This window comes from Polypterus senegalus, chromosome 5 (assembly GCF_016835505.1).
Source record: "Polypterus senegalus isolate Bchr_013 chromosome 5, ASM1683550v1, whole genome shotgun sequence".
NCBI classification, from domain to species: Eukaryota; Metazoa; Chordata; class Cladistia; order Polypteriformes; family Polypteridae; genus Polypterus; species Polypterus senegalus.
This window is the reverse complement of record NC_053158.1, coordinates 65073500-65094272: the sequence shown is the minus strand read 5'-3', so window position 1 is coordinate 65094272 and position 20773 is coordinate 65073500. Positions and strand designations below refer to the sequence as shown.

Here is a 20773-nt window from a genome sequence, read left to right as displayed (position 1 = left end):
AAAAAAAAAAAAAACACTTAGCCACCACTCAGGGGCGATAACAATGGTTTGTCTCGTGAACTGTAACCATGGCTGGTCATCCAATGCTTTGCTAAAGCTGGTAAAATGGAACCAAATCACCTCTTCAATGGATTTGGTCCCCTTCAACCAGCTGTAGCTATGCATTGATCACTTCGGAAATATGACACCTCAAATAAATGGGAGGGAAGATGTATTTTTAAATGTGTTATTTATGACAACCCTGTTTTCTCCCAAGATCGAAGAACATAGAAATGATGACTTTCTTTGTTATCTGTGTTGGTCTTTTTCTCCTTGTTTACATACATTTGTTACCATAAGAACCATGTAATATAAGTGGTAATATACTACTAGAAAACTGTGTTATTTAACAAATTACTATGTTTTTATAATGATTTCTATGAAAGCAAATAAAGACAGCTTTAAAAATTGGTTTTATCTTTCTTAGCTGTATTTCAGCCCCTGAAAATAAATTCTATTGTTGCCCAGAGCATTACATGTTGCATTCACATAAACATATTTAACAGTCACAAACAAACAATAAAATCTCTGCAAACAAAAATTCACAAAGAAGGATTTTGCAGGGCACACAAAGTCTGCAAAGCATAAGAATAAAGTACCTCCCATGGAAACAATGACTTACAACATACTCTTGAAGGCAGGAAAAAGCATTCCAGAGCTGAACAGACTCCCAGCCACCACCACAGAAGACAGACAAACCCCAGATGCACTATGACATCGCTTTTTGTTGTTTAAATCACAGCTAGACTCCATTAGCAGAATCAGGTGCCCTGCTAAAAGTTGCTTCTCAGAGCCAGTGCTATATTAGACAGATTGCTTGTCCAAAAAGACAACAATAATCATAAATTTCAAGGATGAAAATAAGTTTATCACGCTGTTCCAGAGCAGAGTCCCCCAACAAATTCAAAAAACAGACCAATACAACATATATACTTGTAAGTGGGGACAATTTACACCCAGTGTGCTAGTATTCAAAACAAGTTTTCTCGAATTTTCATGAAAGACAGCAGAATGACATTCTCATTATGTCAACAATAAAGATGACAACGCTTGATTTTCAGCAAACACAATATGAAATAATTTTTATCATAGCAAGTGGGTCAGCGCCTCGACTCACAGCAACCGCAAACATATTCATGGCCCATATATCACCAACTTCTCTCACTTGCCCTACCCCCTCCATGGAAGCTGTCAAGTTACAATTATACACATTAAGCAGAGCCAAACAACCCCTGCATTACACTTCCTTTAATCGTGTAACAAATGAACAGACTATATTCATTAATTAAAACCTACACGGAAACTGGCATGTAACAAAAATTCAGGTAAAACTATTTATTCAGGAGGGCGTTATTTTGTAACTGGACACGATGCCACAGAAAGAGGATTACCTTCTTATCTGAATCAACTCCACTCTGGTTCAGTACGCACTGTGCAATGATCAGGCATGTAGAAGCAAAATGGCCTCTTCTTGCCCAAACATCTTAAACTGTCATGCTATTGTGTAATTTGCTTCAGTCCCACTCCGTACAAATATTATTTTCTGCAATTTAAAGTCCAACCATTATAATAATGAACTGATATTCATTCCCATTACTTTAAATGAGGTGCATACTCAAATCTTTTGAAAAGGTTAATATGATTCCTCTCATTAAATGGTCACCCATTGATCCTTAATAACCAGGTTCTCGATGTCTGATTGACACATAGATTTGTTTTCCCAGGCTGCATTCCTTAGTGCTAAGCAGCACAAGAGAGATAAAAATGCATTAACCTTTCTCATGGAAGCACATATTTTCATTTAAAGGTGTTAATTCTTTAAACATATACACTGTTGACTTCAATAGGCCATATTTACGAGAAATGTTTCAAAAATTATAATTTTCACAAGCTATTGCAGAGCTGCACAACAAAAATACATTAATCAAATATCCCATTTTGGCAGATCAGCAGAAACACGCACCAGTTCTTGTCTTAAAATGTTTTTGAGTTGGAGAGACTCACAAACTCATCAATTTTTACAATGGTAAAAAAAAAACAAACACATGCTACATGCTTCATATGACTGATACAACCCGATATTCTTTCACTAAAAATTCCATGCAGCTGTTGCCTTTCCTATCATCGTGTTTGGAAATGAATATAATAAGCTGAAGGTCTTAGAAGCACCACCTTAATTGTTCTGCACATGACTTAGTGAGTAATAACAACTGAAAACAGTAACATTCCTCAAAATTTAAATTAACAGCCATAATTATAAAGGTAACCAAGCAAAGATGTTTCTATAAAAGTGATGATGGTTGTTTGAAATGAGGAGAAGCTGTAAACAAGGGCTTACCAGCTTAGTCAAGGCTGTTTGTGAACTTTTATTCACATTCTCCTTGTTGCCTATGATTGAAAAACACCTTCTTTCACTTTTATGCACAATGTAGACATTTTGTCAAATTGGTGCTCAACTGAATGTGTAAAACTGCATAACTCCATAGTAATTCTTAAACAGGATATGGGAATAAAGATTTACACTCATTGTGTATTTACCATCACCTCAAAAATATTCAGTTACGGTTAGTGGGAATGAGCGAGTTTGAGACACTGCCATGTGATGGACGGGTACCTTGTCAGGGCTGGATACTGAGAACTCTCTAGCTCCAATATATACAGTACAGGAATAAAGCATAAATGAATGTATTTATGATTACAAATTAGATTTCTGTATATATTTTCAATAAGGCTGTATCCTATCCTAAAATATCCATTCAAGCAGATATAACCCACATTTCCTTCATTAAATTTGAGTGTAAATGTGGGAAGGTATGGTGTTCGAGGATGATTTTATATCAAAATATTCATTACATTCCATTGCTAAAATAAAGTGCTAAACCAGAGTCACTGATGTCAAGTTCTCCTCAATTCAGTCAGAAGTACCTACAGCCATACCGACATACAATATAAGAAAACTAATTCAAGTCAGCACAGCTGCGATTCCTACAGTAAATACCATAAACGTATGTCATTTTAAGATCAAAGAAAGCAGAAGAACTGAAACTTCGGAAACTTAATCAGTAAGTAAACTTACTACAATGATCTCTTGAAAAACTAAAACAAAATTACATGCAATACATCCAGAGAGAACAGTTCAGCTTTACAATTTCAAGTTTTTCTAAAAATCTGAACACAAGAGGTATAGCGTCAGAGCAACTGGATGTGATGTTCATCTTTACGCTTTTCAGAAATTTCAATATGAAAAAGTTTTACTTATACAATTTCTATTTTATCTTTGCTACAATATTATAACTCATTTAATAACAGCATGCTTTGGTAAGATTTCTTGTGCATAAAATGATGCATATCACAAATAAATTTGTTGGGGTTTTCTTATTTGCAAAAATACAACTTTTACTAAACACAAAAACATTTTTGAATAAGCCAAATAACAGCTATAACAAAATGCAAGTGATATACTGTAAACGTAAGCCTGCGTCCTTCTAGTCCGGAACACACTACTGTCCAAATATAAGGTTTTAACACGAGGAGCTACATTTAGGGGGGAGACGACTAGACAGAGTTTAAACTAAACCCAATGATAAAGCTTTATTTCAACTCATCACCTCACTGCACAGTCACTACAGGTATGCTTAACTACTGACAGCAAATCTTAGCAAAACCACAAAGGCATTAAAAAAAAGAGAAGAATAACATTGTAATTTGTTTATGACCTTAAAATTTTTAGGTAAGATATTGATGTTGTTTCACTGTATTTCTTGTGATCAATTGTTTTTTGGCATTTTAATAATACACTGTTTTACAATAAAGAGATATTTGTCAATCCATCAACAGTCTGATTGTATAAGTATTGGAAACTGCATTTCATTCACATACAGCAAACACTGGGGAAACGTGACAGATTAAAAATACACTTAAAAGACCTTCTTTTCTATTTGCTGCCCCCGAGTGCAACTACAACTAGAGTTTAAAAATTCTGGAAGAAGCTTTGATAGCAACTGCAGACCAACCTGCAACACAATTTTTCAATGCCATTTAGATGCATTTGTTCCTTCTAAACAAGTACTTTGATTTACAGACAAAAACGAAACTCTAGACGTTGCTATTACATTTAATCTATCTGCAAGTAACAATCCATGGAAATCCTGGCATGCAGACAGACAGCCGTAATGCAGCCACTGTGTAATTAGTGCTGCTAGTGATGGACATACGAAATTCCAGGAGCTGCACAAAAGTCAGCGGAGTTATGACAGAAAAGCAAGGTGCAGAACTGAAACACCACAGAATGCAGAAACAGCCTGTAGTGGATCCATGCCAAAAGCGTCCCATGACTCTAGAATGTTAACAATCCAAACACAAACCAGACTGCTTATTAATAAAAAAAATTCACATCACGGTTAAATGTTAATATGTGGTTGCAAAAAAGTTAACAAGAATCAATTTCCAATGCAACAATGTGAAATTGATGCCTAATGGTCCGTTTTATAAATAATTTGCAACAATGCACAACTGTAAATTTAAAAGGCCAAATAAAGGTGAATGACTGATAAGCGGCAAATTATTTTCTATGAATATCTCGCCTTGCATCTAATGCTGCTGGTATCCATACAATTGGGTAAATGGGTCGGGAAGATGGATGAATGTTTACAACATTTCAGTACGCTATAAAATGCATTAAGTTACAAAGGGCATCATATTACAATTAGAAATCAAATAATGTTAACATAATAGTGCATAAAGGTGATCAAAACATTTTGGAAAGGACAAAGCCACGAGAAGACAAGTATTGTAATGCTGCCTAGCAAGTAGAAAGCAACTAAGAAACCTTATTATTGTCAGGACCCTAAGATATGCCAATTACCAACATCAAGACAGCATCATTTTACTCATCTCAGGTTTTTATCTTTGGTTGACAGTTGAATTGCTTGCACCACCTTCACAGACAAACAAAACAAAAAGATGAGCGATGGTCAGCATTAGAAGCCTGTATTAAAGCCAGTTCATGCCATTTGTAAATCTGTACATCTGACCAAGCTCCCTGGAATTACATAAGCAGTAGTACAGCGGGCTTCACAAGGACCCTTCAAGTAATCATCAGGAATGAGGAACACCCCATAGTGTCGTTTCCCTCTCACCTACAGGAGTCACTTCAAGTGCAGGAACGCTCAAGGTAAAACCTCACATTTTCTAAAGAGTACAGCTATTATTACCAGGATAAAATAAAAACTATAAAATACAAATACTTTTCAGAAAAAAAAGAAGCTCTGTTATGGACAATCAGTAGCACTTTAATAAACCATCAGGTAATATATTCTTATAGTGCAGGAAATTGAACAGTAATACTCAGCATTTCTGCCACACAACTCGACACTATGCTTGTAAATATGTATGTATGCACACTTCTGAAACCAATACAACCCACAGACCTCCATGGAAATAAACAGTAAGCACCACAACTAAAAACACATCAAAACGTTTAAAATGGATTATATTCAGACATGATGAGACACAGAAAGCAACACTTTGGTGGCGAGATGATAAAAAGAAATGTAACAGAATTCTGAATACTGTTTGCCCCAGTCATGATTTGTGTCAGTAAATGTAATCTGTTGCCTGGAAAAACGATGAAACAATAATTTACAAGCAGCATCTCTACTGCCATGATAATATTGACCTTATGACGCAAAAATCGCTACACTTCAGACAATCAATGCTAAGAAAGCAACCATAAATAAGCAATGTTGGGAGTCAAGTGAACAGAAATGCCATGAAGCCGAGTACAGAGGCCTTCAAAATGACAAACCTGGCTATGACCATGAAGGAAAAGGGGGCGAGTGATGAAATTTAGAATGATGACCAGCAGGTAAAATACTGACAGTATTAATCAAAATGCCATTTCTTGCATCTTCTTGTTCCTGAGTAAAAGCCAAGTACCTAGCCAATGATAATAAAGTGACGTTCATTCTCTACAAAACACTACAGTCATACCTTGAAAACCTTCTACAGTAACTTATACACAGAGTACCTCATGATCAATCAAATAAACTTGGAGTTCCACTAAAACAATGTAGCTACAACTTTGCAAAGATGTAGTCATCTAATAAAAGAAACTTTAAGGTAATATTTCCCAACATAAACAATAAATCAGCAAACATCAAAAATGATTTGTTATGAAAACATAATGCACAATTATGACTTTTACAACTGCTAAAGGTTACACTACAGCAAATTCAGAAAGTTTACATCAACCACATTTTCACAATAACAGTATAATCAGAAACACTATAAAAAAATCATAAGATCAGGCAGCACAAGAACTGGGACCAATGGTCTCAGAAAGTAAACGTTTGAACATATAAATGTTTATTTCTGCATGATGCTTGTTTTAATAAATCAAAAATGCCCACCCAAACAGCCTTTATTTGGCCTTAGCAAAGCACAGTCTGCTTGATTCTTAACATCCCCGTACTTAGAAGCAGGGATTATAAACAGCCAAGCCATTCTGAGAAGAGAAGTTCTGTAACTTACCTGGGGTTCCCTCGTAAGGCTGCATGGTGAAGAGCATTAAATCCATTGTTGTTGGTGATGGTTACATCCGCTCCAGCCTCCAGGAGCACGGACAGCATGTCATCTCTCTTTTTGCTAATAGCATCATGAAGAGGAGTATCACCTTCTGAGTCCTGGATACAATTATAACAGCAGGGTCGAAGGAAGAAGTAAAAATACAAACATTTTAGTAATTAATTGATCAAATTATTAATTTTAACTCAAAAGCCTCACTCAAAAAATACTATTCCGTCCCTTTTAACTTCAATACTATATATAAGGTGTTTAAATCTTATATGAATGTTATAACAAAGCTCACACAAATCAAGGTAAATCAAAGCACAAATAATTTTTCCATCTACTCAGTAAGTCCTGGTAGGAGCAAACTCTGAACTCTTAGTAATACTGGGGAAATTTGAACTTACAAATGAAATTCGAACCTCCGTCTTTTAGATGTGAATGGAAATCAGAGTACATAAAGAAAACATTACCACGAGACAATGTGAAAGTCTCACACAGTAAGTGAGTGGGCAGAGAATCAAATACAGGTCTTTGAGAAGGCGACTCAGTAGTGTTAACCACTGTCTCACCCCTGTCGCAAACCAGATAAAAGTTCAACGTGTTACATTACAAGAAAGAAACCAAAAACGTTTTGGACTGTTCAGCTACTTCACAGGGATGAAAAGCTAGCAAACATGTCACAAGAGATATGAATAATACACTGTTTTCACTAAAAGGTAGATTAATAAAGACATTTAATAATAAGCCAATGTAGAATTTGTGCTAGGTATTTTAATCAATTGACGTTTTATATTTTGACTTTGTGTGAGGTAATTAAAGCACTACATAAAACTTCCACATTGAAAACTGAACTGAATCGCCTATCACAGCCAGCCAGGTGAACAGTACTTCTACTTAGATCAATATGCATGCCGTAACACTGTAATATTATTATCACTAAATGAAAAATGACCAATACTGAAGAAGAAAAAAAATGTATAATAACATTAGGATTTGAACAGCCTAGATTAAGTGCAACTACCTGACAGTTAAATGGGTTATTCGATCAGTAACGTCAGCTCAATTCATACACTATTACCTGGGCGGCTGCCCGGAAGGATAAAGTCATTTCAAGCAGTGAGTAATGATCACAGGAGGGGTAGGGAAACATGAGGCAGACAAAATGTGTGCGGGATGTTAAAGAGACTAGTTTGCCAAATCAGCCAGATTATCAACAGAATACCAAAATAAACAACCCCAAAATCAACGGAACTGTTAAAAAATACATATAATAAAATTATGAAAATAATTATAATAAAGAAGGCAAGCAGGAGCACAAATGAAAATAGCCATGCAAAAGGAGTCCACATACAATAGCTGAACATTTGCTTCAAAACAGACTGCAGATTGGCAAGATTCTGACAGAACACAAATACATTAGGTATATTGTATGGAATCTTTAATTCAACAGCAAATTTAGAAAGGGAGAAAAATGGACGTTTAGGAAAACAAGAAGCATTAAAGCAGAACAATGTAGCAGGTATCATGGGCAGATCCCCATATTTTTTACTATATTTTACTCATTCATATACAGTCTATATATATATATATATATAGATCCGAGGATACAGTACGCTAAAAAGGAAAGCAAGAAGGAACACAGCCAGTGGTGCTGAAGACACAGCACTTGTGCACATTAATCAAGGCAGACAGCTTGTGAAAGCCAAGAGCAGATTTGCAAGAGAAGCTTTAATGAGCGAGGAAGCTAATGGCTTTCCAAAAAGGAAGGCTTGTAGACTACTAAGGATAGATCTCGCCAACAAAAAAACAATTCCGACAAGCACCAAGGCACACATTACAATCTCCTCATATTAAGTGGACCAAAGAGAGGTGGGAACAGTTATTTATATTTCAGGCTGGGATGGATGGAGGCCAAGCGAGCCAGGACAGACAAGGGAATGAGACTGTGGACAGAGAAGAGGTTTCATTGGCGAAAGGGTGGGGCTGGTAATAGCACTTAATCTTCTGTATTGCTATGTTTCAGCAATGTAAATTACTAGACTTACCATATCACTAAAACAAAACACTGAATTCAATTGAGTTAATATAAATCAGTGATGTTTAGTTGAAATGAAATGAATTCTCCTAACGGGACCATAATAATAATTTGCAAATACTGGACACAATTGTTTGATACACAAAGTCATAAATGACTAAAACATGAAATGTATGATTCAAAGAATATCTTTGACTCTGTAAATTAGCTAAATTACTATATACTGAGTTTATCTAGGAAACGCTTTTTGCTATACAGGCTATGCAAGAGGTTTAATACCACATAAATGTACAGGTTGCACAAGCTGAGGTGATGATAGGTTTACCTGAAGACTGGGATGACAGCCAAAGTCCAGCAAAGTCTTAACAACTTGCAGGTGCCCTTTGTTTACTGCAATGTGTAAAGGAGTCTGTCTGCGTTTGTTTCGAGCATTCAGATCTGCACCGCCTCTGTGCAACACCTCAATAACCGAACCTTCATCTCCAAAAGCTGCATGATGCACTGCCCTGTCTCCATCTTTGTCCTAAAACACACATATAAATATAGACTACTTAAAAGTGCATTATATTGTTAGTAAAAAAATATCCACAGGAGCTGTTTAATAGGAAATAAAACTCTGACTTCATTCATTTTCCCTCTTCATGTTTTTGTGAAATCGAATTATGTTTTACATTGACTTCTTCTCTTGTGCTGTGGGCAATATAAAAATATTGACTGATTTTGGGCCCAGGATTGATGTCAACACTTTTAATGTGGTTGTCTCCCATCAGTTAAAACAGAAAGTCATACTGTATGTCTGAGTCAGCATTTGTTGTACAGGTCTAAATTAAAAATCAAAATTAAGACAATTCTTTGCTGAGAAACTGGGGCATGAACCTTTAAAGCAAGCAGTAATCAAAATGTTTCTAAAATGTAACACATGCTAAAGATTGCCCAAGCAGAATATAAGTCATTTCACAAATAAACCATGACATGAACAAGCTGATGGGAAACACTTCCAAAACCAAAACATCTGAACAGCTAATTCCCAAAGACTTGCATACATTTCTAAACTCCTACATTTTTCCTAATTTGTTTTATTATTATTAAACACCAACACAGAATAAAAGAAGGGACAAAAAGCACCTGCTCTTAAGAACTTCTGTTTTTATTCCAATTAAAATTCTTGACTAAAATATGTAACTGAATTTGTCTGCGTTTAATGCTTGTTCATTTAGTGCTTGCCAGTGCTGATCCTGGTGATATACCATGGCTGCTTTTTTTTTCCTTCTCCCCAATCCGACCAATTTTCAATTCAAAGGCCAACTTAAGCCGAGTAATCATTGGATGATGAGAACATAATCTTGCCTATGAGGAGAGAAGAATCTTCTGCATTAAGAAGATTATATGGAAGCTTGCCTGAGCTCTCTTAATTAATTTAAACCTCAGGTAAACAATCCTGGGTAAAACAGAGGCACAATATTTAGAGCTGCTTCCTCACAATTCCATAAGACCAGGTCCAAAAAAAAAATTCAAATACAAGACTAAAGAAGTGCATGAATGAAGCAATAAATGATGGGGCAGCAGTGTAACAGAGTGGCCATCACTGATGCCTAACACTGCAGGAGGTTGACCTCAGATCTCAGCGTGGTCACGGTCTCTCTGGAGTCTGCATGTCCTGTCCCACTCCTGCACTCCTCCTCCCACATCTCTAAATGTCAGATTGATTGGAAGGTCTAAACTGGCCAGGTGTAAGCGAGTGCAAGTGTGCCATCTCAGAAACTGCTTTTCTATTCCTAAAATATGACAGGTTCAGTTAGGCAAAGAATTTCACTGAAAGAAATTAAGAAATTGTTTGGTGTGAAAACAAGCTATAGTGTCCCCCAAGGGCTATGACTGGTAAACAATGAATAAGCCAAAACATGTAATAAAGATGTAATAAGCACATAATAAAGTAATCTCTAAGCTCTTGGGCATTTTCCAAGAACTAATCCCTAGAAAACAGAACTAAAAATAAGTTCTTTCCTTAATCTAAAACAATACACTTTAATCTTCCAACGAATTATTTTTTGTTATAAAAAATAAAATTAAGTCTGTGTAATTATTTAAATTCTTTGTTGCTCCAACCTCAAATTAGCTCTCTCTAACTTGGCATTAAACATATCCCACCTATGCTCATTCACCGCTGAATAATTCTAATATTACTGGAAGAAAAAGCAAGCCATCCTGATGTGAAAAGCAAACAATATAAAACACATGCTGAAATACAGTATGTCACATAAGCAGCTGCAAAAGGTGCTCTATGAAACTCATTGTTGAAAAGAAGTTTGCAATCACAAAGATGCGACTTTTCCAAAGTTAGTAGAAATGGTTTACCACTACACAAGGCCTAAAATTACTAAAAATGAACTGCAAATAACAGTGAGCAAAATAAGTGTTTAGCTTTAACAACAGACTGTACAGGAGAGTGGTAAGATGAAGGTCAGGAAATATACAGTATGATATGCAACACAGGTTTTCCAACAAAACTCTTTAGTGGATAACTGGATGCCATGCTTACTCACGTGAAGATTAATAAAGTTTCATGAAATTTACATAATAAATGACCATCATCAAGTCAGCACAATCCTCATAGTAAGATGTGGAGGTGGCAGCCTGTGACAAAAATTGTACACCACAGCCTAGAGAGGAAGTCACTGCCGCACTGACAGAGCTTAAACAATTTGGTCATAAGTGAAGTAGAAAAACATTTCTGAAAAAAAGGGGTTTCCACTAAATATTCACAAAGACGTACAAAGCTAAGACATTTTGGCAAACTTAGGTGAAAAGGGCAGACATCTAGAGAGATTATACAATTTAAATCGGGCCAAACAACGTAAACAGTAACTTTGCCAAGACTGTATCAAGAATGAAAAGATGAAGTTACCATTCATAGCTACCAGAGTGTTTGTTTTAATTTCACAGCAGTTCTTACAAATATTAAAATTACCTGTTACAAAGACTATAGGCAGCCTTAGGGGCAAACAGAAAATAAATCATTTTGATGTCTTTAAAAACGTTTAAATCTGCATCATTCGAAAGAGCCGTTTGCTTTACCCAGTGAAAATACAAGGGCATTGCGAGTTCTCAGACAGAAAGAACAAACTATTCTCTTAACTCAGTTCTGACACCAATCAATTTTCCACTATCTAACCACAAACAAGCTAACAGAGACCATGCCGTTTTCCACCATAATTTGACTATGGACAAATGGTACAGTAAAAAATAAAAACAGCCCTAGAGACCAACAGTTGATCCAGGAAAGAGACTTTCAAAATGCCAAAACATAAACATGTATTTAGTTCTATTATGAACCAAAGGTGGCAGTAAAGTCGTAGTCAGACACTCCTCGTGGTCTTAAATGGCACAACAATTCATTAATCCAGCATTCATTTTCATTATATAAACTCTGCTCCATGTTCTGCTAATTATTTCTCTAAACATACAATCCAGCCAGGCTGGGCCTGAGGACATTACTCAAAGTCAGTGTCCAATTCAGATAGCTTTCAAGATTTAAATGATTCAAAATATATGCGTGCGATCGACAATTCTATAATGAACTGCACTGTGCTTTTCACAGACCGATGACAAGTGTATGTTAAGAATGACTGAATTCCTTGTTCGATATGTGAACTTGAGCCTGACATTGTATAGATTCTAACTAGCTGAAAGATCTAGTATTACTACCAATATTCTACGTATTATTAGCTAAAAGACAGACATCAATGTATAATTATGGAAATTATAAATAAAAGAAGTTTGTTACTGGAAAGATAGCTATTGATGGGAGATAAGAGAAATTAGGCAGGCTTATTTTGATAAAGTTTGTAAATTGTAAACAGAAAACAGTTTGTAACAGGAATTCTAGATGTGAGACATAGTCGATTAAAGAATTCAAAAACATTGTTAAATGATTTCCACACACTAAAGAAGGTTAGAATATACAACTATCAGGAAACTGGAGAAGCATCTCTACATATAGCACTCGCAACACTAGCAAACGGTTAAACACAGTAAATTACATCTTGGTTTTTTAATGTAAAACTAGGATAAATACTCTTTGAAATTTCAAATATTATGAAATAGATTTGAGAAAAAACAGTATTGAATTTGCATGCAAATTTCTAAGAACAGGCATGTCACAGAATGCTCACTAACAGAAAACAGAAATAAGGATAAGGTCAAATATGTTGCACATATTTTATACTAGTAGTTAATTAAGGCTTGCATTGTCCTGTAATTTCCATTTTCTTGTGGCATGGATAACACAGTTATCATGAAAGTACAGATAGGACGAGAAAAATTACAGAATACGTATGACTTCCTTATTACCCGGAGTGTTAATTTTAAACTACCAGCTAAATTATTGCACAGGAGCAAGTCAGACATAAGAACTAATAAAGAACAAAGGAGGATAAAGAGAAATGCTAATGGCTCAGATTTCTTAAAGGACACTATTGATGTGAGAAGTAATACAGAAAACAGAAATGGAAAATTCAAAGGAAACCAAAAGCTGTTACTATGCTTCCAAGCTATAAAAAAAATTTGAGATGTACATTTTAACTCATAAGAAACTAACAGATATGCAGACTGAATTCTGTGAATAACTTGCATTTTTTAAACATTAGAGACAAATTTTTCTCTATAATTATAAATTAATTTTTGATTTCTGATATCTTATAGGGATAACAACTCTTCTGTATATATACAATTTTGTATATGAAACAAATACAATCAAGATAAAAAAGATCAAAGCAGGACCATAACAATGAAATGGCTGACTTGTAGTCAACAACCCTCTGCGCTGTTCTACAACTGGCACAGCAGCCCGCACGAAGACCACTCATAAACGAAAAACATCGGCAGAATTTTCTCCAATTGTTTTCAAGGTTAAATGACCGATCCAGGGAGACTGCATTTTTCCGGGCCTCAGAGTCACGTGATTGATTCATTAGTAACAGTGTTACAGGAACACGTAACATTAAATATCTAATATTCATCAAGATGTCACCATTAAATTGTTTGTGAGATTTTCCTGCAAGTTGTTACTGATTTAATACTGAATGAATGCTAAATACTTTTTATGAAATGTGCATTGGGCTGGATTCAACACTGTTCCTATTTATTTTAACTAAAGCAGCCTGTTATATATTGCAAATATATAAACTAATCTATCTATCTATCTATCTAATGCGAAACACACAATTTAAAGTAAAGCATTACAGAATTTAAAATGCTGTCCATAAAATTTCAGTTCTTAGTTAAAAAAATAAATAAATCAATCAAATGCTTTAAAAATGTCTTTACTTTCTATTCTTTGGTTTAAAGATGTAGAGATGGAAAAAAAAAGTCATTTTTCTATTTGTCCAAAACGAGGTGTGTTATGTCAGTAATTCCTAGTACGGAGCACTATATTGATTAACAACTAAGTAAGGAAGCTACTTTTTTCAGGCGTATTACAAGCCTTTTTCCTAATCTTTATTTCCATAAAAAACAAGAAAATGTCACTTTCCTATCAATACTATAAATGGATTAATCAGTGCATTTATACAAGCATTTGAAATAAATGGCCACAGTTTCACTTTTACAGCAAACTAATTTTTCCTTCAGTTTTTTGGTTATATTTGTCTTAGACATTAAGAAAGCGGATCCGTTAAGGTACGGACCTGTGAATAACAGTGGCCATTTAGGAAATACACTATGATGCAGTTTATTTTGATATACAAATTCCACCATTATCACTGTTAACCTTGGATGGATTTACAGATGTTCACATAGTGATTCCAAAGTGATGTTTAAGGTCCAAAAGTGTAGCGACTACAAAGGTCCTCTGAAAGCAACTATCAATTGGAACTATCCATAGAAATACACCAGTCACAAAATATTTACATTTTTCTGTATACTGATTTGCAGGATTTATTTGTTAGCCCTAACAAATTCTTTTTTGGCTATATTATAGACCAAAAATACCCTGGAAAACAGGAACATTTTCATTGAAAATAATAATATAACACAACAGACCACTCAATTTTAAAACAAAGTAAATATTTAAAAAAATTGTAAGGGTCAGTGAAAAGTGGCTGCCTGTGGCTTACTGTAGGAAACTAAAGAGCTTTTTAGTGCTCCACTCAAATAATGCAAGTTGTCTTTTTTAACATCTCAGCCTGTCAAAGGTGTCATTAATTAAAATGCTGTGAAGAGCAGACACATACCTCAGCTTCCAGGTCCACATTATGTTTCAGCAGCAGTTTCAGAACATCCACATGGCCATTTTGGCTTGCTGCCTGCATAGCAGTATGTCCAGCACACTGGCCATTCACCTAAGAAACATTTGCCAAAAGAAATAATAAATGTGTTATATCAGAGTCACCGCTCTGATGTATGCCATTATATAGGAAATCGGAAACAATTTTTTAGAAATAACAAAATAATAAAAAAAAAAGCTGCATGATCTCTCATTGTTAAGGTTTATTAGACATTAGCAATATGCACAATGCAGCCAGTTAAGAGCCATTTCAGAGGATAGTAAAAGTTTGAGGCAATTTGTTAAATGGTGAACAATTGTAATCCATGAATTATTATTATCATCTGTTGCTTCTCTTATGGGTCAACTGTAGATCAACAACAACAACAAACAGCAGAAATGATAAATGAATAACACATGATACTATAATGTAATATAACAGAAAGCAGTATGGCGTAATGGTTAGGCGCTAGACTGTAAGGCAGCCATCTCAGTTCTCACTGCTGTCTTGCTGTGTGACACTAAACAAGCAACTTACTTAACTTGACAGCACTCCAAGTTAAAAGAAAAAATAAAGTAAATCTATAAACGATTGTAATGTATGCAAAACTTAAAAGTCACCTTGAATAAAGTCGTCAGCTAAATACATAGACACAAATACATATGCTGTAATCTTTTAAATTTATCTAAATAAAATAGAACTTTGTTCCTATTTTCCAATGTATTGTTTCTATTCATTTTTTTCTGTTGATTATTCATAAAAAAACATTTGATTAAATAAAAAGAAAAAGTTAATAAGAAATTAGCTGGAATAAAAATTCAAAGACACCAGGTACTCAGAAAAATATTCACATTCTTGACCTATTGGCAAGAAAAAGTAGTATTTCTACCCATAGATCTATTGAGGTGAAAAACATTTATACTGTCAACTGAATCATCGTCATGTTTGGACTGTATTTACAAAAAAAAAAAAAAAATGGTTGGTCCTTTACTTCAGAAAATGCTTATTTTAAACTTACAGAATTCCCCTGCAACAACCACAATGACATTTGCCCACAACATTTTTGCATCCAAATGACATGAAATTCCATGCATGGACAACGAGGTTTGCCAAAGTCATTAGAAATCAACAATCGTGCAATTAAAAATAAAAAAGAAGGCTACATTTGTAGGATATGTCTTACGAGGCACTCATTGAAGGCCAGCATGCCAGTAAGGTATTTATAAATTCTGTTGGTTTTGTTCATCTCTTTTAGCTACTATACCTGCTTAGACAGATTTATTCAGATATGAGGACGTTTCTTGCAATTTATAGATGCCCAGAAAATATGAGTTTATGGTTTTACATAAACATATACTTCCTAGAGTCAGCTCCAGCTATTTCAGAAAACCAACATAATTGCTGGGCAGATGGGAAAAGATTTCTTTACAAACAAGTAACTTTGTCCTTCTGAAGAGCTTATGATGTTTTTCACACAGAGATAACTCCATATTAAAATATTCCTCAGGGCAGTAGTGTGTTTTTCACCGACGTACTGCTAGAGTATTAGAGGCAGTGCAAAGTACAAAACATATGCATACAAGCAATGTACTGCCTGTATCGGAAACACCAGGTGGGTGAGAATGGTGTTCCAGAAAGTGGCACAACCTTTTCAGAACAGCTGGGATATAGCCACAGGCAACCAGCGAGCTGATAAGATATACAAAAAGGAAAAAACGTGCAGCATTACAATGATCTTTTTCATTATTCGTTGATAAGAAACACACATTAGGGTTAGATTAGGGACAATAGGGATACAAAAGCTTACACCACTTACATCAACATCAGGTCTCTTTAGTAAGTCTTCAACCTTGGCAAGATCACCATTAGCAGCTGCCTTTACCAGCTCTTCATTTATATCTCCAGATTCTTGTGTTTCAAATAGCTTCTTTAGTAGCTGAGAAAGACGCTCTGTGGAAATAAGAAAGCAAAATCCGTGACAATTATTAAAAAATACAAAGAGTAAATGATTTTTGAAGTTATACAGACTTGTAAAATGCTTTTTATTTAATTTCCAAAACATTGCATGGTCAGAAAATGTCTATTCAGTAGCACCATAAAAAATGGTGTTACATGCAAGATGACTGCATGACTCTATGAATAAGAGAGCTCCTTTTATTTTATTCATTCCTACTACTTAGTGCTCAGATAATTATCAAACAAGTTATTGTCTTCAGAGAAAGTTTATTATCACAATAAAATGATTTCAAAATGTATTGCTAAATATTTTTTTAATTAATATAACTTGTACTGCCACACGCTGTGGTGACCCCTAACGGGAGCAGCCAAAAGAAGAAGGAGATCACTTGTACTGGCATTGAAAAAAAAAAAACTTTTAGCAAAATATAAATGCTTTTATCATATAATTGATCTTCAATATTTATTTTTTCCAACTAGCATGTTAAATTTCAGGAAATATAGTTCATTCAAAATCTCACTGGTTCTTCTGTTTTTTTAGTCTTTAAATTCTATTACATTAGACCTGTAAGTGGAATATAAATACACACACATAGTTTGCATGTATGAGCAATTTTAAGTTAGTTTGGCTTCAGTCTGTTCTGGTGTTTCACTTCGTCTGAGCCACCAGGTGGCACAGTCTCTCAAACTGGAGAAAAAAAGGAAAAAAACAAAAAGAACAAAGACAAAGCAAAGGGTGGGGACATAGTCTATGGTCATGAGGATGGTGTGCGATATTGGTACAACGGTGTGGGTTTGTATACCAGACAGACAGATTTATCTATGGAAGCGAAGGTCTGACATCACAAAGAAAAGACCCACAGTCTCCGATATACGCACATACAAGTTCCACCGGACACACGTTTAACTGGGACACTATGAAAGTAAAATTCAGGGTCAATACTAAGAGTGCTAGAGAGTTGGTGGAATGTTGGCTCTCTAATGAAAACGCCATTAATAGACACTTGAACTTGAACCCAGCATAGATTGATTAATCGATATTTTTTTGCATATACAGTCATTTTGTGTATATTAATAATGGAAGAATCATGGAGTTAAATAAGTAACATCATAAGGATACAAATTTCAAAAAAACAGTGCAACTGATCAAAAGTAAGAAGATGAAGTTTAAAGGCAAATATAGCCAGAAAAATATTTACATATTGGTCAAGTAGCCAGCGATCAGGTAAACTAACATTGTCAAAACAATGGGGGAGAACCCAGCTACACCTCGATGTTCAAAGTATCTGAATTCGTATAAAAAGGAAACTTCAGTTCAGTGAGACTATAACAGCATAAGAAATTTGATCATTTTGTTACAGAATCTCTCTCTACGGTGCATGATTGGATTGAAGCATAGATAAAAACATACCTCCTGATGCATTTGTTACAGCAGAACCAGCTGGGGCCACCTTAGTAACAGCTGCAGGATTGTACGTCCAGGATGTTCCACAAACCTCCACCTTCAAGTCATTGTCAGAATAAATCTGCTGGACTCGTCCAACTTTTCCAAGAGTCTGTGAGATAATACAAGGTGAACTGATACAAAAGACAATGAACTAGAAACCCCCACCAACCATCTAAAAGATCACAAAAAGTCACTGCATCAATTTGCTATCTACTGATACTTTACAGCCTTATATTAGTACATCTCAAAAATGTGAAGATGGGGTTAGAGACTTATTACAGTCTCCTCAAGGGCCTGAAAAACACAGTTGAACCATCTTGTAATAAATCTACTGTTCCCTGTTTGTCAACCAATGGAAAAAGATAAATCTGAGGTGGCTTTGTAAACATGGAATGGTTTAATTTCTATACAAAAAAAAAAAAGATCTGAGTACTTATGTATAATTTTTGTATATGTATGGGGAGAACAAGAAGGCAGGACAAACACTTGCACATCTGTATTGTGTTTCTGGGACACTTGTGTAACCTTTTAAAGTGGATATTTGGACAATTAAAGATTATGGGTTATTGAGTCTTTACCCAGTAAAACAAGTTGTAATAGCTGCAGTATTCAGATAGCTGAATAAATGTCTCTGGTTGATGCATCTGACATGCTCAAAATTTTCTTAAACTCTGTATAGACTATGGCCAAGTTTCACTCAAGCGCTAGGCCTACACAGTTTTCCAAACACCACTGGTTTTGCTCACTTTTGGGTGTCCTGGATTCCACAAGACTCCTGCTGTGTTTTAAAGGATCAAGAACAGGTTACAGAATTTGAGGACTGCAGGGGAACATTTTGAAAGAAGAGGAGACGTTTAGTGATGCTTGAAAAGACTACCTACAATATTTGCATGTTGGCAAACATGTATGATAACGGATTCACCTTAAATGTGCAGTACCTAGTAATGAACAGATGCCCGCAGATGGAAAGAGGAGTCTGTAATGCACAATAAAAGGATGACCCAAAACTATGACCCAGGTGAAATCTTTTTTCGGGACTGTTAAATGTTATAGATGATTTATCTCTTAATATGCTTGTGTTTTGTAACTTCCTCAGCGATGCCATCAATTCTATTTGTAAAAAACAAATATGCATTAGGAATATGGAAATGATCTGCCATGTGTGAAATTAAATTGAAAATATATTTAATAGTCTTAGCTAAGCCAGATCTTTAGACATCTGAAATATTAACTGAATTTCACAACAATGGTTCGCCCACTTATAACAACATTAGAAGTTGCAGGCACCTTTGTGACTTTTCATGACAATGCTCACACATAAAATTAATGAAGGAGACATTCCCTTGTGAAAAGGATTTTTACTTGGTATATGTTAATAGCATTTCATTAAAACTCACTACATTACAGGAAATTGAAAATTGTGTCTTGAATTTATTAATACTAGAGAAAATATTTTTTGGTAATACATTGCTTGATCAAGTATACTGTAATAATGAAAATAACTTCGTGGTAAACTCAAGATGCTAGCTAAGGATCTATTTTATGGCATTGATTTTTCTGCTAAATTGTTTTGATGCAGAGATAGAAAACATCTAGGTAGCAACAAGTAAACTGCAGAGTCAGCACATTCCCTTCCTTGCACCATCACACAGATGTCTAAGACCCTACACACTGCAAAACACGTATAAGCAGGGGCTGTGAGCCAATGTCCATTGATTTATGAGGCATGATATATTATTCTGTAATATGATCACCAAAGAACACCACAGCTCTGCTTCCTATTAAGATAAGTCACTGTCATATCAAGGTCATTTATAACTCATATTGTAGGCTGAGGATTGTCTGTCTATATCACATAATGTAATTAAATGCAAAAAGCAAGTAAATGACAAATCACCCTGGATTGTAACTTCACGTGATTTTACACATGTGGCAAATTAGGTGCATTTTAGCAACAGGGCTTCCAATATGAAAGTATTAACCAGTGTCTTACAATAAAAATACTAGCACTGTTCATAATGATTGCAGGTTGAATAAATGGTTTTATATATACTGTGATCTGATGTTCTAGCTGGTGTCAATGGACTGTCTACATTTATCAAGTGCTGAAGCACCTAAAGGAATAAAGAAATAAGTGAAAAGCTTTCACACAGCAGCACACAGCATATCACACATGCTTTCTTTAACTATTTATAAAGTTGAGAGAAAACAGAAATTTGAATTTAACATTTACATTGCTATTTCAGTTAGCCAACCAACATACTGTAAAGCTTAACTCCCACAAAAGAACAGCTACTAATGAAAAAAATCTTTTAGCATTGTTCTAGCTTACCTGTATACATTATTCCAACTAAGAATGGGTCAGTGCAAAGTAAAAAACATTTACCTAAAATACACCATTTACTCATTCATTCATTCATCCATTCATTCAATCAATCATCAAAGCCACTAAATAAAATTCAG

General features: G+C 35.0%; 1 protein-coding gene and 1 long non-coding RNA gene across 4 annotated transcripts in view; one reads left to right on the top strand and one right to left on the bottom strand.

The window, feature by feature from the left end:
* The window catches only part of mib1 (MIB E3 ubiquitin protein ligase 1), a 208232-nt gene that overhangs the window by 128601 nt on the left and 58858 nt on the right, over positions 1-20773 (bottom strand). For both annotated transcript variants that reach the window (XM_039754728.1, XM_039754727.1), the window contains exons 8-12: positions 18275-18419; positions 16724-16857; positions 14875-14982; positions 8970-9167; positions 6571-6722 (exon numbers count right to left, since the gene is read on the bottom strand). In XM_039754728.1, the coding sequence (XP_039610662.1) occupies positions 6571-6722; positions 8970-9167; positions 14875-14982; positions 16724-16857; positions 18275-18419 (737 nt within the window). The remainder of the gene's footprint in view (positions 1-6570; positions 6723-8969; positions 9168-14874; positions 14983-16723; positions 16858-18274; positions 18420-20773) is intronic.
* The window catches only part of LOC120530322, a 44713-nt gene that overhangs the window by 5232 nt on the left and 18708 nt on the right, over positions 1-20773 (top strand). The gene's annotated exons all lie outside the window — the stretch shown is intronic.